The sequence below is a fragment of the Chinchilla lanigera genome, unplaced genomic scaffold (genome assembly GCF_000276665.1).
Source record: "Chinchilla lanigera isolate Chin_1 unplaced genomic scaffold, ChiLan1.0 scaffold00074, whole genome shotgun sequence".
NCBI classification, from domain to species: Eukaryota; Metazoa; Chordata; class Mammalia; order Rodentia; family Chinchillidae; genus Chinchilla; species Chinchilla lanigera.
Window position 1 is genome coordinate 1,279,683 of NW_004955475.1, and position 26,363 is coordinate 1,306,045.

Here is a 26,363-nt window from a genome sequence, read left to right on the forward strand (position 1 = left end):
AAAAGAAAGAAAGAAAGAAAGAAAGAAAGAAAGAAAGAAAGAAAGAAAGAAAGAAAGAAAGAAAAAAGAACGAGAGGGGCTGGGGATTTAGCTCAGCGTCACAGCGCCTGCCTGGCAAGCACAAGGTCATGAGTTTGGTTCCTGGTACCGGGAAAAAAAAAAAGAGAGAGAGAGATTAGGGGAGGGAGAAAGAAGAAATAGTAGCTGGTAATACTATAAAGAGTCCAGCAGTTTTGGTCTACTACAAGTTTTTTTTTGGCAGTGCTGGAGATTAAATCCAAGGCCTTAAAGATGCTAGACAAGCCTTCTACCACTGACCTACACCCACAGCCCCAGTCTGAGATTCTGGATCACTACAAGAATAGTTCCTCATAGTCTATTATTTAGAGGGAGAGGCATATCTAATGTGGACTCAATAAAATGCAAAACATAGACTAGGAGAAAGTGCAATACTTTTCTAAGTCATTAGGAATAAACAGAATGGCAATGTTTCTCCACTCCTCCAGATGTGGCGAGGGCAAAAATCTGATTTTCTAAGCACTTCTGGCAGCTTGTCAGAATGTCAGGCAGGTTGGAGGCAATCTCACTATTAGACTCATTCTCTGACCCCTTTCTGACTGCATGCAGAAAATTCTATGCTAGGCACAGGTCTTCAGAACACTGTACTCCATGTCTATCTCGGGATAAGGACTCAGAGATAAGGCTCGGGGATAAGGACTGAGACTTCACTGCTTGTGGCAACAGTCCTGGGCAATCTAGTCCTCAGTAGACTTCTCAGAGAAGGTAAATGAAATCAAATGCCTGGAGAAGGTGTGAAAGCCCCCCCCCCGTCCCAAGAAGTGCAGGTTTCCATTCCTGATGTGCTGTCTTGCAAGGTAACTGAAAAGGAAAGCGGTATCAAACAGAAGCTGGATAATCTCAAAAACAAAGGTACTTACTTGTTTATTTCCTTTTTTGTGTCCTTTAGGTCCTCTACCAGTCTGTTCTTTTCCATGCCTTTAGCAAATAGGAGAGAAAGGGAACATGAGAGACAGCATCTATTCCTTCATTTTTACTTGGTTAACTATTCACCCTTCCAGGAAGCTTGTCCTTGGTAAGTTAAATGCCCCTCCTCAGTGTTACTATTCTAGCTTCTGTCCTTTCTATGTTATACTGAATTGGTCTTTGTTTCTGATCTCCTCTAGTACAAAACGTTTCCATCAAGGTAGGACATTTATTTTGTTTGCTAAACTAAACTGAAAGCTGGCTTTAAATATGGAAAGTTGGTTAATCCCTCTTACCTTAATTGAAGGATTAAGTAGTTGGGCATTTTCCCAAGGACAATTTGATTGACACTAGTTTGTACCAACCCAGTGAAAAACATACCCCTTTCCTGGCCCACCGACAGAAACCACTTGCATGCCAAAGGATCCTCGGCCTCTGGAGGACCCACTGCCAGCCCACTGGCCCACCACCATCCCGGCAATTTCCAGTTTTCCTCCTTGGGGTGGGATTGGATGGAGACCTGGCAAGACAGTAAGAATAGCAGTAATGAATCATAATGGATAAGAGGTAGAACAAAAGATCCTACAGACTATCTACTCTTCTTATCTCCACTTCTCTCTGATAAGATGACTCTAACAGTTCCAAGAGTTCATATCTATAGGGTATGAGTGATTCATTTTTCAACTACAGAGCCTGTACATATTAGGAACTCAATATTTGTTGAGAGTGAATATCTTTAAATTGAGTTACTGGAAAATTATAGGCCAAATCTACTTTCAAAATGAATATACACCACCAAATACTATAGGATTAGCCAGACAACCAAACAGAAATAAATGAAAGTAAGCAGTAGCTTATAATTAAAAAGCAAGATTAGCAACACTAGAAAACCAGAAGCGATTCAAGACAAGATGACTCAGTATATCCTTTGAACAAAAGAAATTCTAACTTGTATACAAGAGCACTCAAGCACAGTTGAGTTTTGTAATCTGGCACAAAAGGAAGCCTTCAAAGAATATAGCGCTCTGATAGGCCCATCAGTTTATGGAAAGAAATTAAAGGTTACTAACCCTCAACTCAATTAGCAGGTTATTAGTAAAGAGACATTTGTTTATACAAAAATGACATTCCAAGGAGTGAGGAACTACTCCTGAGAGGGACAAGAAAAACTTGCATTCAGGGACCCTAAGGTGGCCTTTCAGGAGGCAGGAGGCTCCCATGAGCTAGCAGTAACTGGAGAGAGACTAAGCATTACTGGCAGCTGAGGCAATGGCTAGGACCTGCGGAGAACATGGCCTTAATTAAGGTGTCTTCTGAGACTTGCATAATAAAGTCAACACGTAAGAGCGGAGAGGAGGCCTGTAGAGTCACATTAAAGGCATGGAATGGCTAGCTCCCTGGTTTGGAAGACTTGATCCTTGTATGACTGAACAGTGAGCTACCAGAAGCAAACTTTCCCACGGTTTGTCTAAGCCTATCCTTGACCTAAACATCCATGCTTAATTTTGTGACTCTAAAAAGATTAACTTCAACATTCAACTTTATTATTTTGAAGAGAGACACACAGATGACACACACCATTCAGCCACCGAAATGACCCTGTCAATCACGAATCTTGCTATTTTATGTTAAAATGTCCCCCAATTAAAATAACCTGTTTCACATAGGGATAGGTTGTTTGAAGTATCAGCATCAGTATCTGAGCTACCTAAGCATGCTTGTACATTCATTATTAAGCAGATCAGGTATCACCATAATTTATACATACATATGTGTGTACGTACATGTTGGTGTATGTATTTGTGTGTTTTTTTTTCTCCACTAAGCTGCAATCCTTTGCGGGTATGGACAGTGACATTTATCTCCATGCTTCTGGAGCAGAAGGAAGAAAAATGTATCAGGTCTAACCCCAGAGTGGAAATGGCTACATCAAGCTATCTTCATTTCTCAACACTGGCCACTTTGTGCAAGCTCCTAGGTATATCTGCCTATAAGGAATGAATGAACTAACAACCACCGTGAAGATGCAGTTCATAGGAGTTGTAGTTCTCCAAATAATAAAGTGACTCAGTCACAGCCTGAGTTTTGGTTGGTTCCCTGGTACTCAACCACCACTAATGGGAAGAGGCCTAGAAATTGAATGGACTTTCTTTCCTATGGCGCATCTCTCCACCTCAGTAAGCTTTCTTCAAACTACCACAAAACACCACAAATGTGAGCTAAGTTCTATATGAAAACTGTTGATTCTGTAACTGGCAACAAGTACCAGATGGGTTATTTTATTTTATTTTTTTGAGACAGGGTCTCACGATGTAGTTCAGCCTAGCCTTAAACTCACTATGTAGTCCAGGCTGGCCTCGAACTAACAGCAATCTTCCTGCCTCAGCTTCCTGAGTGCTGGGACTACAGGCGTGTGCCACCATGCCTGGCTGGATGGCCCGGGATAAAATAAGTTGGATAGGAAATGCCTCATTTTTAGGTACTGACCTGCAAATCCCCGGCTCCTTCCTTGAGGGTGAGGTGGCACTGAGCCCATAGCTCGGGAATAAAGTGAAACAGGGTAGAGAGAGGGCACCATAGGAGGCACAAAAGTAGGTGATGGAAGTAGAGCTGAAGGTGGCGGATGATTCATGTTGACTCCTTCAAGGATACTCTGCCTCATCTTTTCCACTTTGGTTGCCAGGTCAACCTTCAAGTGAAAAAGAGAATAATAACAACAGCTGTTGTTTTTTGAACTCCTCCCACGTTTCAGGCAGAGTATTGAGTATCCTAGGTATAGGTTCACAGCTGTACTCCCCCTAAAGGAATTGAGGCCTAGAGTTAAAGGACTCCGGGTTACAAGCTCAAGAAGCCTGTTTTCACAGGAAAGCTCCAACTCTTCCCATGAAACTGCACCACTGCCATATTAGTTCTGACCAAGAGCCTGCAAACCATATTAGCTAGGCCACTGAAAACAAATCTAACAGTGAGGATTCACTGATGGTCTATTACATGGCCAGCAACGGACTAAGTTTGCTTGAAGTGCTGGTGATCACATCCAGGGCCTGTGCCTTTAAGCTACATAATTTTTCTTTTGTGGTACTTTTCTTTCTGTGGCCTTACATAGTAAATGAGCAGCCTACCATTGAGCTACGTGCTCAGCCAAGGTTAGGTCATTTTTGAAAGGAGAGATAACAGAATTAGGTAAAAAAGAGAGAGCAAAAACTTGACATAACCAAAGCCTTTTAGCCTTCTCCCTCATAGCCAGGATTGGAGACTGAGCTCCATCCAGGATAATTGCACAATGTCTGGTCCAGAGGTTGACAAACCTCCTCTGGAAAGGGTAGGCAAGTAAGTATTTTAGGCTTTGTGTGTCACACTGTCTATGCCACAACTACTTTACTATGCCACTATAGCATGAAAATAATCACAGATAATATACAAATGAATACATGTGACCCTGTCTCAACGACATTTTATTTACAAAAACGTGGTGGGTTATAACCCATAAAACAGGAAGCAGACTGAGTAGTTTGCTGACCTCTGCTCCAGTCCCTTATCTCACTCTCCCTCAAATGGAAAAAAGATTAGCTTTTTCCCTTGTTTTCTCTCAACTTTTCCCAGGTTTCCTTGCAAAAACTCCTCTGCTTCTACTTTTTTTTTTTGAGACAGGGCCTCACTATGCAGTGCAGGCTGGCCTTGAACTCAAAGCGATCCTCCTGTCTCAGCCTCCTGAGTGCTGGGATTGTAGGCATGTGCCACAATGCTCAGCTCCTTTGCTTCTATTGTCATCTGCTTTACTACTCTCTTCTGTTTCTTTTTTTGTTTGTTTATTTTGTTTTTGTGAGACTGGGTCTCACTATGTAATTTAGGCTGGTCTTGAACTCACTATGTACCCCAGGCTGATCTTGAACTCGTGGTGATCCTCCTGCCCAGCTTCCTAAGTGCTAGGCATATAAGTATGCATCCTCCCACCCCTGGCTACCCTCTTTTCTTTCTTTCTTTTTGTCTTTTTGAGACAGGGTCTCACTGTGCAGTTCAGGCTGGCCTTGAGCTCACTTTGTAGCCCAGGCTGGTCTCAAACTCGCAACGATCCATCTGCCTCAGCCTCCCAAGTGCTGGGATTTCAGGCATGCACCACCAGGCCCGGCCCCCAGCTCTTTTAAAATTTTATTTGACACAGGGTCTCAGTAAGTTGCCCAGGCTGGGTTTGAACTTGCAATCCTCTTGCCTCAGCCTCCCAAGTAGCTGGGATTACAAGCATGCACCATTACATTTAGCTAAACATAGCTTTTTTTAAGAAATAGTATCACTTGCAAAAATGACTTATGGTTTGTGTAAATAAGGGAAATGAAATCCCAAGAGTTGGAGAAAAGATATGTAAGATATGTGAGTATTTCGTGGGGAAGAAATACTTGTAGCTCATAAAAAAGTTTCCAAAATATGGTTTTATATAACAAATATATACCAGATACGGTCTTGTGGGACCATGTTAAGTTCGGTTAAGGTCATATTCTTACTACATTCCCTCCTTCCCCAGTGTTCTAGCTCTTTTTCTTTCTCTGCCAACTCATTCACCCGCAAAGCACATCAGAGATGGCCCTTAGTAGTTGCACAAAGTGCTCGTACCTGGCCATCACAGAGCTCAACCAGGGATACTCGCTCTCGGCCTGCTTTAATAAGCTTGCTCTGGAACAACTTGCCATCGAAGTAAATCCAGGGGCAGCAGTGTTCCCAAGGGACTGGCTGGCCACAGGCATCATTAGCAAACAGAGCTGTGTCGACCCCACTCATAAAGAGGGCAGCAAGCTGGATCCCTCGGGCATCCAGTTTCTCAATCTGAAACCACCACAGAGGAAAAACTACTATTAAGATAATACAGATTGAATACCTTTGTGCTAACGATCTGAAAGCTAAAATGCTCAAAAATCTGAAACTTTTTGAGTGCTGAAATAATGCCCCAGGTGGAAAATTCCAAACCTGGCCTCAGGTGACAGGATACAGCCAAAATCAGCTCAGGCTATGTGTATATGTATATGAAACATAAGAGAACTTCATATTCAGATATGAGTCTCACCCTTAAGAAATATCATTATGTATATGGAAATATTTAAAAGTAAAAAAAATCTGAAACAATTCTGGTGTCAAGCATTTCAGATATTCAACTTGTGCTACTGGTAACATTTATTCTTATTCCTATCATGTTAATTCTACCAGTTAAATCTGAACACGTTACCTTTTAATATAGACATCTGAGTACACAAGCAACTTTTTTTAAGCATGTAAAATATGTTTTATTTTTTAAAAGGATTCAGGGTTTGGTCTTAAATTGGGCCACATACCTTTCACCAGTCTGACATCTCTCTCACCATATCAAACTGTCTTCAGCTACCAATATTTCATTTAATCAAAAAGAAAAAACTGTTTTAATTTTTAGGAAAAAATCCAGTTCTGAGAACAATTAACATCATTCTTTCCCTGAGATGACTTGAAAGATACTCTTTAGAATGTTAAAAAGACAACAACTTGAGATACCATTTTTTTACCTATCAAATGAGAAAAAATTCAATATGTAAATACCATAAGAACACTCAATATTGATGAGGATGCAGTGAATCAATGGGACCTGATGAGGGATGCATATTACAATTAAGTAATATATATATCAAGAACCTTGAAAATGATCACATTTATTGAATTAGAAACTCTTCTATTATAAGTAATATGTACATATAAAACTGGAAACAATCTAATAGCTGACATTATAATAACTAAATGACACATCTGTATGACAGAATATTAAAAATTTTAACACACAGACAATATGCACACGGGCATTGTGGTGCACACCTGTAATCTCAGCATTCAGGAGGCTGCTGCAGGAGGATTGCTGTAAGTTCAAGGCCAGTCTGGGCTACAAAGTGAGTTCAAGGCCAGCCTGAACTGCATAGTGAAATCCTGTCTCAGAAAGATAAATAGATAGACAGATAGATAGATAGATGGTGGAGTAGTTGCATAAAATAGATATATCCTCTGATATACCTTATTTTTTCCTTTGATATACTTTAAATCATTTCTACATTACTTACAATATCTAATGTACAATGTAAATGCTATGTAAATAGTTGTCATACTGTACTGCTTAGGGAATAATATCAGGAAATAAAGCCTGCGTGTCCAATGCAAATGCAAATTTTAAAAAATAAGTTTTGATCTGGGCCAGTTAAATCTGTGGATGTGGCCACTGCAGATATAATTACATAAAGAACATGTCAATGATGTAGAATATACATAACAAAAAGACTGGAAGATCTGATCCTTTTTATTCAGCACCAGACAGACAGACAGACAGACACACACACACACACACACACACACAAGACTGGAAAAAAATAAAAATTTTCACAGTAGTTACCTTAAGTTGGCTAAGTTGGCTTCAATAGGAAAAGAGTGAGGTATTTGCAAGTCCTCTCCTAGGTATGATCTGGGATCAAAAGCTATTTTAGGATCCAGCAATACTATGTTTACTGCAAAAAGGAACCACTTACTATTTGTCTTACACTGTTGTATCTTTCCCTTTGTTGACTTAATTTTGATTAAAATTTACAAGTCTTTTTCTTCTCTGTTGTTTTGGGGTGGGGCTGGGGTTTGGGAGGTTGGAGATGGAACTCAAGACCGTTCACATTCTAGGCAAACCCTCTAACAGTGCACTACATCTATAGTTCAAAATCTTTTTTTTTTCTTTTTGAGAAGGGGGTCTCACCATGTTGCCTAGTCTGGTTTGAACTTCTAGCTAGTCTTTTTTTGTTTTTTCTTTTTCTTTTTTTCTTTTTTCTTTTGGTACCAGAAGTCGAACTCAGGACCTTGCGCTTACCAGGCAGGCGCTTATGCTGCTGAGCTGTATCCCCGGCCCTGTTTTGAACTTCTGCACTTAGGCAACCCCCACAACCTCAGTCTCCAGAATAACTAGAACTACCAGTGTACACCACTGCAGCTGACTCAATTTAGCAAGTCTTCTTGGATTTGATTTTAAAGTTTATTTATTCTAGGTCCTCAAAGGAACATGGCTACTGAAATCAGGGAGGGATGTTCTGCATTAATACTAAGTATTGAGTACTGTGCGTTTAAAATATGAAAGGGGTGCTAAAGTCCCCACGATGATTATATTGGTATCCTTTTATGTCAAGTAGGTTTTTAAAATGAAATTGGGTATGTTGACATTTGGTATATATGTATTTACAATTATTACCACTTCTTGGTAAATTATTCCCTTTAATAACAATATGCAGTGCCGTCTTTGTTTCTTCTGATCAGATAGGTCAGCCAGATAAAAATATCAACAAAGAAACATCAGTGTTGGACCACACCATAGAACAAATCAATTTATCAGTTATCTACAGTGATCTACAGTAATTTATCAGTTATCCAACAACAGCAGAATATACATTCTTTTCAGTAGCTCATGGAACTTTCTCCAAAATAGAACATGTTTTAGGTTTTCTTCCCTGATGTCTTCTATAACCCATTGATCCTTGAAGAATGATCCAGGTATTTATGTAGTTTCTGTGGTTTCTTTTGCTGGTGATTTCTAGTTTTATTCTGTTATAATCTGATAGGATCCAAAAGATTACTTCAACTTTTTGTATGTGTTGAGACATGCTTCATGAACTCAGTTTGAAACCCAAAGTAGAAGGAAAGAAAGTAGAAGGAAAGAAATTATAAAGATCAGAATGAAAGTCAATGAAATTGAGACTAAAATAATATGAAGGATCACTGAATAAAAGAGCCAGTCCTTTGAAGAGATAAATAAGATTGAGCAGCATTCCTGGAGTCCCAGCACTCGAGAGGCTGAGGCACAAGTACTGCTGTTTGAGGCCAGCTTGGGTTACAAAGTGAGGTCAGAGCCAGCTTGAAGTGCATAGTGAAACCCGGTCTCAAGAAAAAAAAAGATGATCAATCTCTAGCCAAACTTACCACAAGAGAGAAAGACCTACATCAATGGAATTAAAAATGGAAAGGGAAAATTAATTAAAACAGATGTCACTGAAATCTACAGGATTGTAAGAAACTATTTTGAAAAAGTATAATCCAATAAATTAGACAATATAGAAGTGGATAAATTCCTAGACACGTATGACTTACTAAAATTGAACCAAGAAGGTATAAAAACCCTAAATAGACCAATAATAGGCAATGAAATTGACACAACAACCCTTCATGATAAAATATGGAAAAAAATAGGTATATAAAGATCTTACTTCAAACTGATAAAAGCCATTTATGATAAATATATAGTCAATATTATACTAAATGGAAAAACTGAAAGTTTTTCTTTTAAAACCAGGAACAAGACAAGACTACTCACTTTCACCATTCTTCAATATATACAGTCTGCCAAAAAAGTATATACACTTCAGGGAAAGAAAACAGTGTTACCCTCATATGGCGGACCCTAGAAGACATCATATATTGCACAGAAACCGCTACACTGATGGCCCTTAGAGAAAGAATTGAAAATTCATGTGCGGCAGTCTCAATGACCAAGGTTACCCAAAGAGCAGTTCACCATACTAATAAATGTCTAGAAGCTAATCACCACCACTTTGGGAACCTCTTGTAATTGTACAGGCCAAAGGTAACTTGTATTACTCTCATGATATCTCAATAAATTTAGTGTTAAAATATTTATGCAAGCTTTTTGAAGTATCTATACAGTTTTTGGCAGACTCTAGTACTTGAAATTTTATTCAGATTAGGCAAGAGAGGGAAATAAAAGGCAAGGAGAAGTTAAACTAACTATTTGCAAATGACATGATCCTTTACATAGAAAATCAAAAAATATTCTACCAGAAGACTCTTAGAGCTAATAAACAAATTCAGCAAAGTACCAAGATACAGAGTCAATACATAAAAATCAATAGTGTTCCTATACACCAATAATGAATTCACAGTGAAAGAAATGAAGAAAACAACCTTTGATGATAGCTTCAAAATAAATACCTAGGAATCAACCTATGGAGCTGAAAGGTCTCTATGATGAAAACTATAGTTCTTTGAAGAGGACAATAGAAAATGGAAAGACATCTCTTGTTCTTGGACAAGCAGAATCAATATCCAGAAAATTTCCATATTATCAAAAGAGATTTATAGATATAATGCAACTCCTACCAAAATACCAACACCATTCTTTATAGAACTAGAAAAAATAATCTTAAAGTTTATATGGAACCTGAAGAGAACCAGAATAGCCAAAGCAATCCTGAGCAAAAAGAACAAAGGAGGCATAACAATTGCAGATTTCAAGTTATAGTACACAGCTATAGTAACAAAAACAGCACAGTACTGGCACAAAAAGAAATATGTAGACCAATGGAATATGACAGAAGACATACAAAAAGTCCTATGCACTTTTAGACATCTGACTGCTGGAGAAATGACAGCATCTTTAACATTTCATGCTGGGAAAACTGGTTATTCATATGCAGAAGAATAAATCTAGACCCACACTCTTCACCCTCTGTTATAATCCAACCAAAATGAATCAAAGGCCTACATGTAAAAGTAGATATAAAAACAAAAAGGCTGATACTGCTGGAAAATAGGGAAACACTTGACTCCATAGGGACAGGCAAGCACTTTTTGAACAGAACTCTAACAGTGCAAGAAATAATACCAGGGGGCTGGGGATATAGCTCAGCGGCACAGCGCCTGCCTGGCAAGCGTGAGGTAGTGAGTTCGATTCCCAGTACCAAAACAAAACAGAAAACTAGGAATCAACAAATTGTATTGTATGAAAAAGTACTTGCAAGGCAAAGGAAACAGTGAAGAGACAACATAAAGAATGGGAAGAAAGGTTTGTCAGCTACTCTTCTGATACAGGACCAATATCTAGAAAATACAAAGAACTCAAAAATTAAATCCTCCCCAAAATGAATGGGCAAAATGCAGCCAGGTGTGGTGGAGAACACCTACAATCCCAGGACTCGGGATGCTGAGGCAGGAGGATCACCATGAGTTCTAGGCCAACCTGGGCTCTATATAGTGAGTTCAAGGCCAACCTGAACTACATAGTGAGTCCCTGGTTTTTTTTTTTAAAGGGCAAATGAAATGAACAAATACTTCTTCAAAAAAGAAGTTCAAATGGACAAGTACTGCACATGAAAACATGTTCAGCACCATTAGGCATTAGGGAAATGGAAATTAAAACAACTCTGAGACTCCATTTTATTCCAGTCAAAAGGGCTATCATCAAGAAAACAAAACAAAAAAAGCTGGCAAGATGTGAGGCAAGAAGAAACCTATATTGGTAGAAAGGTATGGTAGTATAACCAGTATGGAAATCAGCATGAAGAGTCTTCAAAAAACAAAAAATAGAAATTCCATTAGAACTAGCTTTTCTTTTCTCTTTTGGTGACATTTCCAAAGGAAGTAAAGTCTTCATTTCATAGTGATACATGCACACTCACGGTTATAGCAGTGCAATTTACAGTAGCTAAACTATGTAAGTATCCTAGATGCCCATCAACAGACAAATGGATAAAGAAAATGATATCTGTTATATAGTAACATTTTTTATATATATACATACATACATATATATATATACATATATAAATTTTCCTCAGCTACAAAAAAGAACAAATTCTATCATTTGTAGAAAAATGGATGGATGTTGGTACCATAATATTAAGTGAAATAAGTCAGATGTTGATGTTAAATATCATAAAATTTCTCTTATATAAGAAACCCAAAACATGAATAAGGAGTAAAGAAGAGGTGATAAGAAATAGGGAGGCAGACTTTTTGGAGATGAGGAAGGGTATTACGGTAAAAGGGGAAGGAGGTGGGAGGATAAAGGGTTAAAAATGATCAACATATTATGTGAATAAATTTCCCAAAACACATGTAAATATTATGTATCACAAACATGTGCCAATAAAAAATTAGAAAAATATGTAAGAGATTATGCTGTTTTACATGGATTATTTTACTTATTATTTTCACAAGTAAGGAAACTGAAACTAGAAAGATTAAGTAACCTGTCCAAGATCATGTAATGAAGATAACGAAGCCAGGATCCAAATTCAAATAAGCCTGGCTGGGGCTGGGGATTTAGCTCAGTGGCAAAAGCGCCTGCCTGGCAAGTGCAAGGTTGTGAGTTAGGTTCCCGGTACCGGAAAAAAAAACCAAAAAAAAAACCAAACAAAAAACAATATAACAAATAAGCCTGGCTTCAGAGCCTACACTCTATACTATGTTCTATTGCCTTTAGTTATATGGTAGATTAATTATTTCCTTATGTTCTTCTACATTTCCCCTTAATGCACAATGTATATTACTCAAGGGAAGGCTGTACATTTACTCAGACAAACAGGGACATTAGAATAAGCCATTCTAAAGTGTGTATGTGTCTCTATTGTACTGGGGACAGAACTGAGGGTCTCGTGCATGCTAGGTAAGTCCTCTACCACTGAGCTACATCCCCAGCCCCCTCTGGTATGTAGAGTCAGGATCCTTATCACGGTCTACAGGGAATGGTCTATTTGCCTTGTACAATTTCATCTTTTCATTCTCATCAATAGAGGGACAGTGTCACACGTAACTCTAACTGGTACCTGGTTTTATTTATAGACATAATGTTTAGGCTAGAGTAAATTAAAAACTTACCTGAAGAATTCATTCTTCTCCCTAGTTCCAGGAAAAAAAGACCTAAAGTACAGCTATAAGCTCATAAAAGGAAGAACTTAAGGAAGAGTGGACCAAATCACCTTGAGTTCTTGGAGTTGCTCTGGTTCATAAAGCTGGGTAGACACTGCCTGTGCAAGGAAGGTGTCTAACTCATGGCGATGCAGGATTCGGCCACCAGGCCACTGAACCATGTACCTAAAAAGTAAAAGTATTATTATGTCACAGAGTCTCACGTATTCATGTCACAAACATGTATGAAGAATCTATCATTGGACAGACCCAAGGTTAGGTTTTGGCAATTCCAACAGAATGAAGAAAAGAACCTCTGCCTTTGGTTACATGCATTGTGGGTGGTAAGGGAGACACATGTGTGCATCAGCAATGACAGGGCAATGCATTATTAAGTACTAAGACAGAAGAATGCACAGGTTGCTGGGAGCTCTTCTCTGTAGAAGAGACCCACAACTGTAAGAATGAGGAAAGGCATCCTGAAAAAGTGAGTTAGAGTTGGGTTGCAAGAGATCTGAAAATTTAGTGAAACTCAGCGTAGGGAAAGGATGTTTTAAGCTGAGAGAAGAGTACGTGTAGAGGCATGGAGGGATGAGATGGCATAACACACCTGTTTCAGTCTTGCTGTAGCTAAACATGTCTGTAGGGATAACAGGCAAGATCAGAAAGTAGGTCAGATCATAGAGCGTCTCTAAACGAAAGTAGGGAGTTTGGATCTTTATCTTGAAACTGTAGGAAGACATCTAAGGATTATTAGCAGGAGAGGGAAATTGACTGGCTCAAGGGAGAAAAGACAACAAACATGGATATCAGTTAGGAGGTGACTGAATCTGTAACCAAAAACGGACTGAACAAAGGCATTCAAAAAAGGCATGGAATAGGCCAGGAGACAAGGACAAGAATTATAAAGGAGATAAAGCCATAGAACTTGGTCATATAACTGTTATGTATGGTACTGGCGAAGAAACCCAGGGCCTCATGCATGCTAATCAAGTGCTCTACCACTGAGCTATATCCCTAGCCCTTGCATAGGTTTGCATGGAAAGGGAGTGAAGGAAAGAATGTAAGACTTAGAATTTTGGCTTGAGGGGATGGTTGGATGATACGGGACCATTTTCTAGGATAGAAAATCTACTAATTAAATAAATAACTACTCACTGATAGATATTTGAATGCATTGTCCATGAACTGAATATGCTTTACTGTTTTAGAAAATGAGAGTACAGAAACCGAAAGGAAGAAAAAGACACACAGAAGAAAAATACCACTATGTCAATAAAGTTCTGTGCTTAGCTCCTTGAATGCCCACAAGACAATGAACACACATAATTACTGGAGTTGTGTGATATCTGAAACTCACCATTTAAGCAAGGGGTGGTCTTTTTTCCCCTTTAGCACAGAATTTTGTATTTCATCACCTCCCACTCATAAATAAGCTTACCCTTGAGTATTCATGATTTTAATAGCTCTGACACCACACATTTAGTTCTTCATTCCAACTCAGTGCTGATTTTTGCTTTTTATACTGTATTTTCATATTGGTACATTTCAGATATACATAATAATGACATTCATCATAGTGAATTTATGCCTATACATGATATATCTTGCTGCTTCTTTTAGTCCCATTCCCCTCGCCTCCCTTTAAGCCCTCTTCCCCTCCTTATTTACAAAAGTTTTGTTTCCAGTTTTTTCCTTCTGTTCTCTTTTTTCACCATGCCTTCCTTCATTTCCCCATTCCCCCTCCTTGGTTCTCCTTTTCATTTGAACATTTTCTACCCACTTCGAAATATCTATTATACAGTCTGGTCCTTATTTACACTTTTGATTCCTCACACCAGAGAAACCATGAAAAATTTACATCTGTGACCAATTTATTTCACTTAAGACTATGATGTAAAGGTGCATCCATTTAGCTAGAAATGTCTCAAGGTCTTCTATTTTTTATAGTAGAGTAGTACTCTATTATATAAAAAACAACCCTACACCTTCTTTATCCAGTCCGTGGTTGATGGGCATTTGGGTTTTTTCCAAGATCTAGCTATTATAAACTGTGCTGCTATAAACACAGATATGGATGTATTGCTATGGTATGCTTTTAATTCTTTTGGAATGATACCAAGAAGGGGGATAGCTGAGTCAGATAGAACCTCTAGTGCTAGTTTTGTGTACAATCTCTACACTTTTATTTCCACAGTAGTTGCACCTGTCTACACTCCCATGAACAGTGGAAACAGTTCCTTTCCCTCACAGCCCCGCCAGCATTTGCTAGTGGTTGATTTCTTGATAATAACCTTTCTTCCTGGAGTGAAATGGAACCCCAGGGCTGTTTTAATGTGTTCCTGAATGACCAGTGATGTTGAACATTTTTACATATATTTATTTGCCACTTTTACATCTTCATATAAGAAGTGTCTATTCATTTCAGATGTGCATTTTTGGATTCAGTCTTTAAATTGGAGGGGTCTGTTTTTTCAGTTCTTTACACATTCTAGATATTAGTCTTTGGTCTGAGGAACAGCTGGCAAAAATATTTTCCCACAATGTGGGTTGTCTCATCACTCAATTGGCAGCTTATTTTGCTGTGTAAAAGCTTTTTAATACAATGAGATTGCAGTTGTTGATTCTCTGTTATATTTCCGATGCAGCTGGGGTTTTGTTCATAAAGTCTTTGCCTAGACGTACGTGTGCAAGAGTTTTACCTGTTCTGTTTTCCAGCAGAAGTAGTGTTCCTGCTTTAATATTTAGATCTTTGCTCCATTTTGATTTTAGTTTAGTGCATGGTGAGAGATATGGGTATAATTTTAGGCTGTAGCATGTGGAAAACCAGTTTTTCCAGCACCATTTATTAAAGCGGCTATCTTTCTTCCAGTGAAGGTGTTCGGCACCTTTGTCAAAGGTAAGGTACCTGAATCTGCTTAGAGTGATCTCTGCATCTTTTAATCTGTTCCACTGATCCTGGGGTCTGTTTTTTCAGCAGTACCATTCTGTTTTTATCACATTAGCTTTGCAGCATAAATTGAAGTCAGGGATTGTGATATTCCCTGCCTTGCCTTTGTTGCCCAGAATTATGTTTGCTATTCTAGATCTCTTCTGGTTCCAAATGAATTTTAGGATTGTTTTCTCAAATTCTGTGAGATATACTATTTAAATTTTCATCAGGATTGCATTAAATATGTAAACAATTTTGGGAGTATGGCCATTTTCACAATGTTAGTTCTTCCTATCCATGAGCAAGGAATATCTTTCCATTTTCTGATATCCTCTTTGAGGTCTTTTTTCAGAGTACTGTCATTTTCACTGTATAGATCTTTTATTTCTTTTGTTAGATTGATTCCTAAGTATTTCAACTTTTTAGATGTTATTGTGAAAGGTGTGGTTTCCTTAATTTCTCTCTAAGTTTGTTACTTGTGTACAGGAATGCTATTGATTTTTGAGTGCTGGCTTTGTATCCAGCTACACTACTGAATTTGGTTATTAAATCCGTAAGTCTTTTGGTGGAGATTTAGGGGTCTTCTATATAGTGTCATGTCATCTGTGAATATTGATAATTTCAGTTCTTCCTCTCCTATCCTTATTCCTTTTACTTCTCTCTCTTGTGTAATTGCTCTAGCCAATATTTCTAGAAATATTTTGAATGGGAGTGGTCACAGTGGACATTTTTATCTTGTTCCTGATTTTAACGTTAAAGATTTCAATTTCTGACCATTTACTAGGATATTAGTTGTTGGTTTATCATAGATGGCTTTGATCAGCTTGAGGTAAAGGCCATCTATTCCTATTTTCTGTAGGGTTTTCAACATGAATGAGCGTTGGACTCTATAGAAGGCTTTTCTGCATCAATGGAGATGATCATGTGATTTCTGTCTTTGGTTCTATTGACATGGTGTATTACATTAATTGATTTGCGTATACTGAACCATCCCTGCATTCCTGGTATGAATCCCACTTGGGCATGGTGTATAATCTTCTTGATGATTTGTTGCATTCTGCTTGCTAGTATTTTATTGAGAAATTTTGCATCTATATTCATTAGGGAGATTGGTCTGTAGTTCTCTTTTTTGGTTGGGTCTTTCTTTGGTTTTGGTATCAGGATAATACTTGCCTCCAGGAATGAGTAGGAGAGAATTCCTTCCCCTTCAATTTCAATAAAGAGTTTGAGAAGAATTAGCATTAAATCTTCTCTAAATTTCTTGCAGAATTCAGCTGTGAACCCATCAGGACCTGGGCTTTTCTTCATTGGCAAGATTTTTATTACATTCTCAATTTCACTGGCTGATATTGAGTTATTCAAGATTCTTATATCTTCTTAATTCAGCTTTGGTAATTCATATGTACCTAGAAATCTGTCCATTTCCTCTGTGTTTTCCATCCTATGAGAGTAAAGATTTTCAAAGTAGGTATCGATGATCTTCTGAATTCCTACAGGATCTGCAGTGATTTCACCCCTTTCATTCCTTATTGCATGTATTTCTTTTTTTTTTCTTTAGTTTTTTTTCATAAGGTTGGCTAGCGGTTTCTCTATTTTATTTATTCTTTCAAAGAACCAACTCTTTGGTTCATCAATTCTTTGTACTGTTTTTTTAGTCTCCATTGCATTAATTTCTGCCCTGACCTCTATAATTTCCTGTCTTCTTTGGGTTTGGGGTTTGACTTCCTCTTCTTTTTCTAGGAGCTTGAGGTGCAGCATAAGACTGTTTATTTGTGCTTGTTCTGTTTTCCTGAGGAGGGAATTCACAACTATAAATTTCCCTCTGTGGACTGCTTTCATTGTATCACACAGCTTCCTGTAAGTTGTATCTACATTTTCACTTGATTGGTAAATAGTGTTTAATTTCTTCTTTGATTTCATCTGTGACCCATTGGTTTTTTAGGAGGGTGTTATTTAATTTGCATGTGTTTATGGAGGTTTTGTGATTTCTTTTGTCATTAATTTCCAATTTCACTGCACTGTGGTCTGATAGTATGCATGGGATAATTTCAATTCCTTTGCATTTACTTAAGCATTTTCTATGTGCTAGCATATGGTCTATTGTAGAAAATGTCCCATGAGCAGCTGAAAAGAATGTGTTTTCTGATGCTCTTGGGTGGAACACTGTAAAGGTCTACTAAGTCCATTTTTTCACAAGTTTGGTTTAGTTCTGTTATTTCTTTGTTTATTTTTTGTCTAGTTGATCTATCTCCTTGTGACAATGGTGTGTTAAAAGTCCCGTTATGATTGTGTTGTTGCTTATTTCATTTTTCATATGTTAAAATTTGTCTTATATAGTTGTATGTTCCTGTATTTGGCGCATAGATATTTACGATGGTTATCTCTTCCTCTTGAAGCTTTCCTCTCACAAGTATGTAGTGACTTTATCTCTTTTGATTGTTCTTGGTTTGAAGTTCACATTGTCTGCAAAGAGAATAGCTACACCTGCTTTTTTCTGGGTTCCTTTCACATGCAGTATTGTTTTCCATTCTTTAATTATCAATCTATGAATTTCCTTTTGAGTTAAATGTGTTTCTTGTATACAGCATACAGCTGGATTGTGTTTCCTGATCCACTCCGCTAGTCTGCTTCTTCTGGTGGGTGCATTGAGACAATTTACATTGATGGTTATAACTGATATGTATTGGCCTATATTTGTCATGTTATTTTCCTGCTGTTGGATCCTCCTTTTTCCCTCTGTTTAACTGCTTGCTTTGCTTGGTGGTTCCTTTCTGTTGTTCTTGAAGTTGTGGTCTATTTTATCTGTTCCTAGAATACCTTTTAGTACTCTTTGTAGGATTGGTTTGGCACTCATGAATTTCTTCAGTTGTTCTTTATCATGGAAATATTTTATTTCTCCATTAAATTTGAAGGATAGTTTTGCAGAGTACATCAATCTGGGTAGGAAGTTGTTTTCCTTCAGTACTGAAATACTTCACTCCAAGCTCCTCTTGCCTTGATGGTTTGTGTTGAGAAGTCTGCCATGATTCTGATGGGTTTTCCTTTATAGCTGGTCTGTTTCTTTTCTGTAACAGTTTTAATATTCAGATCTTTTGTTGAGTTCAGGGATCTTGATCACTGTATGTCTGGGTGTAGATTTATTTTGGTTATCATTAACTGGAGTTTATATGCTTCACTTACCTGTATGTCTGATTCTTTTTCCATGCCTGGGAAAGTTTCTGCTATTATTTCTGCAAATAGTCTTTTTATGTCATTTGTGTTGACATTGCTGTTTCGTTGATACCTATTAATCTGACATTGTTTTTCTTTGCTTTGTCTTGCAGTTATTGAATTGTTATTTCATGTTTCTTTGCTGTTTTTAGGAGATCTTTCCTTTCATGTTGGTTAGTGGCAATGCTATCTTCAAGGTCTGAACATCTATCTTTAGCTTCATTTAGGTGGTTTTGCCAGGTTTTGATGGAATTTTTAATTTCCTGGATATCTGTTTGAATCTCTTTCATGCATTCTAGTTCTTTTCAATATTGTTCAACCAAGGTTTCCATGAGTTGTGTGTGATCTTCTGTTTTCTTATCAATGTCTTATTTGGATATGCTGAACAATTCTTTCATTATTGTTGTCATTTCTTTTTTACCTGAGACATTATTTCTGATCTGATGTCTTCTATGACCTGATGGAGTTGTTTCTTTATTTCAGTTGCTATCATTTCAGAAATTTCAGGTGTATGAGTTCCAGGCTCTTTTGTGTTGATGTGTCCTTGACTTGTTCTGGGCAATGTGGGTGTTTGAGATTGCATTTTCTCCTTAGTTTTGTCACTTTTGAAGATTCAGAGGTTCCCTGGAGCACAGCCTCACACTCCCAGTTGTGTGCTAGTGGCAGGGCAAGTGTCTGAAGATCCCCAATGCTCAGTGCAGCTCCTGTGCTGGTGTGTAGTAGCAAGGTGGGGTCCCAGATGTTCCTGAAACTTTCTTGCATTCATTGGCTCCCAGTTGTGTGTGGGAGGCCCACTGGAGTTCCTGAAGCTGTCTGGGGTTCAGCCCAGCTTCCACAAGAGTAGGGGCGGATGCAGGTCATGGTTATTGAGTGTTCAGATATTGCCCAGGAGCAAGCCCTGTTCCCACACCAGCAGGGGAGTGGTTAGGGTGGAGTCCCTGAGCCTGATGACTCTTTCTGGGTTTCAGCTGGCCTCCCAGGGAGGTGTGGGTTGTGCTAGGAGTGACCACTGAGGCCTCAAAAGGTGTCCAGGGCTCCATGTGGCTCACACACTAGTCGAGGAGGTGTGCGAGTGGCTCACCGGGGTTTCTGAAGATGTCTGAGGTTCAGCCCAGCAACCACAGACAAGGTAGGGGTATGGGGAGTAGGCACCGAGGCCCCAGAGGGTGCCTGGAGCTCTGCCTGTCTTGCATTTTGGTCAGGGAGGTGCAGCAGCGGCCCACCAGGGTTCCTGAAAATGTCTGAGGTTCATCCCAGAATCTGCAGACATGCTAAGGGTGCAGGGAGTGGCCACTGAGGCCTCAGAGGATGAGTGGGTCTCTGCCTGCCTCTCAGACTGGTCAGGGAGTCACTGTGGTGGCTCTCCAGGGTTCCTGAAGATGTCCAGGGTTCAGCCCAGCACCCACAGACATGCTAGGAGTGCAGGCAGTGGCCACCTTGCTCTGTTTTCTGATACGAGAATTCACCACCATAAATTTCCCTCATATTACTGCTTTCATTTCATTCCAACATTCTGATATGTTGTATTGGCATTATCATTTAATTGTAGAAACTGTCTAATTTCTTTAATTTCCTCAGTTCTTCGGTAGGGTGTTATTTAATTTCCACGGCTTTGAGAAATTATTGTGGTTTCTTTTGCCATTGATTTCCAATTTCATTGTATCATGGTCTGATATATGCATAGGATAACTTAAATTTCTTTGCATTTACTAGAGCATGTTCTCTGAGCTAGTATGTGGTCAATCTGGAGAATATCCCATGTGCAGCTGAGGAGAATGTGTATTCTGATATTGTGGCATGGAACACTCTGTAGACACCTACTAAGTTCATTTGTTAAAAAATTGGTTCAGTTCTGATATTTCTGTGTTGATTTTTTTCTAATTGATCTATTTGTGACAGTGGAGTCCCCCATTACAATTGTATTAGTGGTTATTTGATTTTTCATGTCTGTTAATATTTGTGTTATACACTTGGCTGCTCTGGTATTTGCTGCATATATGATTGTCATCTCTTCCTTGTGGATTGTTCTTTTTATGTCTCTCTTCTTTGTCTCTCTTAATCAGTCTTAATTTGAAATCCACTTTGTCTCCACATGGAATAGGTACCCCTACATTGTTCCAGATTCTTGTCATATGGAGTAGTTTTTTCCATCCTTTGACTTTCTATTTTTTTTTTTAGTTAAGTGTGTTTTTTTAAGGAGCATATTGTTGGATCTTGCGTCTTGGCCATTCTGCCAATGTCTTTCTTTCAATTGGTGAACTAAGACCATTAACATTGATGGTTATAACTGTTTGGGTTGACTTATCCTTGTCATGTTATTTTCCTGTTGTTGGTTCTCCTTTTGTTTCACCCTCTGTTAAATTACTTGGCTTGCCCCTATTCATTCTTCTGGGTTTCATGGAGCTGTAGTCACTGCTATCTCTTTCTAGAATGTCTTTCAGAACCTTTCAGAGTTCTGGTTTGGTGGTCATGAATTTGTTCACATGTTTTTTTTGTCATTTAAGTGTGTTATTTCTCCATCAATTTTGAAAGATATTTTTGCAGGGTATATCAATTTTGGTTGGAGGTTGTTTGCTTTTAGGGCCTATACTTAACTCCAAGCTCTCCTTGTCTTGAGGGTTTATGCTGCGAAGTCTGCTGTAATTCTGATGTGCTTTCCTTTATATGTGGTTATCTTATTTTCTCTAACAGCTTTCATATTCTGTTCTTGTGTTGAATTTCTGGAATTTTGACTATTAGATGCCTTGGTGAAACTTTTTTTTTGATCATGGAGTTCTATGTCTCACTGTACATCAAGTTCTTTTTTCATGCTTAGGAAGTTTTCTGCCATTACTTTCGTGAGGTTTTTTTTTTTTTATGTTTTTTGGGTTATCTCCTGCTTTTTTTGCTCCAATTAATCTTGTTATTATTCTTTGAATCATCTAGCAGCCATTGAGTTGATTTTTCATTGTCCCTAGCTATTTTTAAGAAATCTTTCTTTTTATGATCACCAACCACAATCTTGTCTGCTGTATCTGATCTTTTGTCCTTGCATTAGCTCATTCTGGTGCATATACTTTCAATGGAATTTTTAACCTCCTGGATATCTGTTTCTTGGATTCTATTTGTTTCCTCTGTTGGATATTCATGGTTTCCACCATTTTCCTATTTTTTAAAAAAAATCTGTATCTGTACTGCAGTTACTATCCATATGTTTCATTATGGTCACCATCATTGTAGTTATCTGAGAAATAACTTCTGATTTGATTTGTCAAGCACCTCATTCATTTGCTTTGTTACATTTGCTGTTACCACTTCAGATTCCAGTTGGGTAGGTTTAAAACTGTTCTACCTTATTGCCCCTTGGTTTGCCTTTGGTGAGCTAGAAGTGTGGGACTGCATCTTACTCAAATGTGTGCTCATTTTCTATTTTTTTCTTTCATTTAATTCCTTGGTTGATGCTTACTAATTATTGCTAGTATTTATAAACCTTAGCAAATTAATACTTCTCAGAGATGTCTTCCAGGTATACCTGGCTTTTGTGTTTTGTGTCTGTTGCAAGATCCTACCTCTTGAAAGTATTGGGGATGAAAAGTTGCCACCTATTTGTCATAGCTCCTGATTCACTGGCAGTGGCCTATGATATTGTGTATGACCCTTAGGTAATCTCAGTGTTGGCATACCATGAAGAACAACTGATTAGAACAATTATGTCACCTTGCCTAAAGTAGTTTAATCAGCAATAACAACAGCATCAAACACACCTAGAAAATGATAAACTGAGGTAACTATTAAATTGCCACCTTTAACCATATGAACTATATTTGTGATTAAATAACAAAATCTAGAAGAAATCAGAAAACTGTATACAGAAATATGACCTCAATATGGCCATTTTACCCTCATGGAAGAATATTTTAAAGAGGTTAGGGGGAAAAATGGAGTAATAGAAGAAAAGGAAGAGATTAGAAGCAAGGCTGGAGCACAAAGGAAGATTACCTACTTTGGGAAACTGGTGAAGAAAAGAGAAGGGAAAGAGTGTAATCAGAAACAAAAATAGAAACAGGCATGGTGGCACACATGCTTGTAATCCCAGCACATTGGAGGCTGAGGTAGGAGGATCTCTGTGAGTTCATGATCAGCCTGGGCTACAAAGTGAGCTCAAGGCCAGCCTGAACTGGAGAGTGAGACCCTGTCTCAAAAAAAAAAAAAGAAAACAAAACAAGTAGAGAACAATAACTGCAAGAAAACTAGAAACAATGTTCACACTCACATAACAAAATCAAGAGAAAAGTAAATAAAAAAAAAAAAAAGAAGAAGAAAGGAAAAAATAAATAAAAGGAGGAAAGAAGAAAAAATGTCTACTTCAGAGCGTCTCCATTGTCACTGGTGGACAGCGTTGATGAATTCCAGGAAGCCAGCCATAGATTTATGATGGGGTAGTGGATAATCCCCACAAGCCTCCATTTTCAGTTCCACTGAAATTCAGTTTTCTGGCTATGAGGCTGGAACCTGATCTGTTCAGCCTGCAACACTTGGTGTGCCTCCTGCTGGCTTGACCTCCGTTCCCTATTGTTGAACTTGACTCCTTGCTGTACTCCAAACTTGAACTCTTTTCCACTTCACCCTAATGCTGGGAGCCATTAGATGGAACCAGCCCAAACTGCTATGAGTTCCAAGCTCAGTTGGCCTCTCTAAAATTGCAACCAGCCAATCACCCTATCCTGGGGGACATTTAAACCTGTATAATTCACCAGCCACTGTCGTCTGCTGCATCCACTATGTCCATTTCTCCATTCCACTGATACATTTCTCTCTGTAGGCCTCTGGGATTGCCAGCATTCATTGTGGGTCTGCAGGTTTGAGCTGCCCCTCCCAGGAATGAGTCAGGGATCAGGGAGAAAACATTGCTTCCCACCTCCTTCTTCTGCATTGAGGTCTCTTCATTCTTCCTGTGGTGTTCAATGCTCACTTCAGATCCTTGCTGGGTTCCTAGGGCCCACCTCCCTCCTTCTTCTGTTCATCACATTGCTATATTCCACTGTCTGTATACCCAATCTTGGAGAGGCTGTTTTTCTTAGTGTTCATCACTCTATCATCTTCCTGAAAGTTGGTCTTTTCTAAGTGCTACACTGGATGTGTTCCTGGGGATTATGATCCAGCTACTAATACAATGAAGCAGCATGGTAGCCAGATAGTGTGGCTTTGACTCTAGAAACCTGTCTGAACTACTGTTTCCTCACCTAGAATGATTATAATAGCCTGGACAGTCCCACCATGATTACTCTTTCTTGAAGCCCAGATTGTTATTTCTCTGAATTCCAAGAAGATTCTGAGATGGTAGGACATGGCAACAAACCCTACTGTTTCTTTAGGAACAAAATGCTCAATGATTGGGCTCCCTAGGGCCCACAATATTTCTTTGCCCAAAACACTTTCTTCCTTCTTTTGTACTCATATTTTTCCACTTGGAAAATTTATTTATATTTCATGACTTGATTTATCCTGTTTTGGGGCAGCACTTGAGAATAAACCTGGGGCCCTCAAACACTGGACCATATCCCCAACTCCTTTTATTTTTAAATTTTTAGACAAGGTCTTGAAAGGTAGCCCTGGTGAGACTCAAAACTTGCAACATTCCTGCCTTAGCCTCCCTTGGATGTGAGATCACAGGCATGTAGCACTGCACTTAGCTTTTTTTATATTCTTCGAAGCTGTATTATTTAGCAAATAATCCATAGCTTATAACATTTTATCAATATATAAAATACTTTTTAGAAATGTCTTTTGCCTTAAAGCAATTTTGTCTGACATATTGTTTCTATCTTTTGTAGTTCCTTCATTTAACTTTGGTCACTGTTTTCAAACATTTTCTTTTTTTTTTTTGGTCTTCTTTTGAGACAGGGTTTCACTATGCAGTTCAGGCTGGCCTTGAACTCACTTTGTAGCCCAGGCTGGCCTCGAACCCATAGTGATCCTCCTGCCTCAGCCTCCTGAGTGCTGGGACTATAGGTGTGCGTCATCATGCCTGGCTCTTCTTTTTGTCAACATTTCCATCTTAATAGTTGGCAAAATGTAAAGCAAAAATAGAAAAAGATGAACACAAATGCAATTATAGTAAGAGGCTAATATATTACCATCAAGCTACAACCTGTAAAATATACCTAAAATCCACTTAAAGACAAAGATTTGAAAAGTAAGGGTCAAATGTTTGACTAATTTTACACAAACACATCTTGTTTTCAAGTGCTTGAATGAGTTTGCATCAAGTCTAAGACCTTGATTGTCCCTGCAAATTTTTGCTTATTCTTCTGTATTTATTAGGAATTCTGTATTATAGTACATGGCATAGAGTAGATATTGGTAAATATCAGAGAATAACTAAATGCACCTCTCAGGTCATGCCAAAAACAATCAAACAAAAAAATTCCCAATAAAAACAAATCCTCTAAAGTATAATTCTACCTAGTCACATCTTGAAGCTATGTAAAAAAATCTGACTTGAAGTGAAGTGTGGGAGATTGGCAAGCATATACGAAAGGGTATGATTTTATAAATTATTCTGGGTGCTCTAAGGACAGATTTACTGACTAAATGTACCTCCGAGATTTGGAGAAGGCTCTACGAAAGGAGAAAATGCTGCAGGGCATGGTTGCACATGCCTGTAATCTCAGCATTTGGGAGGCTGAGGCAGGAGGACTGCAGTGTGTTCAATGCCAGCCTGGGCTACATAAGCAAGTTCAAGGCCAGCCTGAACTACATAGTGAGACCTTGTGTTAAAAAAAGAAAAAAAGAGGAAATGCTTAATTTGCTAGGGATTGGAACTTTATGTTTAATTTGGTTTAGACTTTAATTTAATATGAAATTACATATCTAACCTTAGTCTAACGCACGACAAGAGTGGACACACATTAAATACGTGTCGAACAAATAAGTCAATGTAAGGATTTTTTCAAAGGAAATGCTAAGCTTCATCTTTGAGCCATCACTGCCATTCAGTTAGTATCGAATAAATTGCAAGACATAAAATATATAGGATGCAATGGGTCAGGGGAGTATGAGGCTCCAAAACTGGGTACAAGGATGGGGAACCATGGGCGGGGTGCGCCTGTCTTCTGGCTGGCTCACTTCCTGCCTCGTAAGCCCCCGGAGGGAGGGCTTCCGGCGCACGGGGAACCACGGGCGGGGAGCACCTGTTTCTCGGCTGGCTCACTTCCTCCCCTATAGGCCCCCGGAGGGAGGGCCCCCGGCGCATGGGGAGGCACGGGCGGGGAGTGCCAGTCTTCCGACTGGCACCTCGCTCCCTGCCCTGTAGGCCCCCGGAGGGAGTGCCTATGGCGCACGGGAAGCCATGGGCGGGGAGCGCCGGTCTTCCGACTGGCAGTTCGCTCCCTGCCTCGTAGGCCCCCGGAGGGAGGGCCCCCGGTGCACGGGGAGCCACAGGCGGGGAGCACTGGTCTTCCAGCTGGCTCACTTCCTGCCCCGTAGGCCCCCGGAGGGAGGGTCCACGGCACACGGGGAGCCACAGGCGGGGAGCACTGGTCTTCCAGCTGGCTCACTTCCTGCCTCGTAGGCCCCCAGA

General features: G+C 39.0%; 1 protein-coding gene across 1 annotated transcript in view; it reads right to left on the reverse strand.

Moving 5' to 3' along the window:
• Positions 1-26,363, reverse strand: part of Fam120c (family with sequence similarity 120C) — a 170,406-nt gene that overhangs the window by 27,701 nt on the left and 116,342 nt on the right. Inside the window, exons 11-15 of the mRNA XM_005401518.2 lie at positions 12,732-12,846; positions 5,593-5,802; positions 3,472-3,673; positions 1,366-1,504; positions 939-996 (exon numbers count right to left, since the gene is read on the reverse strand). Coding sequence (XP_005401575.1) covers positions 939-996; positions 1,366-1,504; positions 3,472-3,673; positions 5,593-5,802; positions 12,732-12,846 — 724 coding nt within the window. The remainder of the gene's footprint in view (positions 1-938; positions 997-1,365; positions 1,505-3,471; positions 3,674-5,592; positions 5,803-12,731; positions 12,847-26,363) is intronic.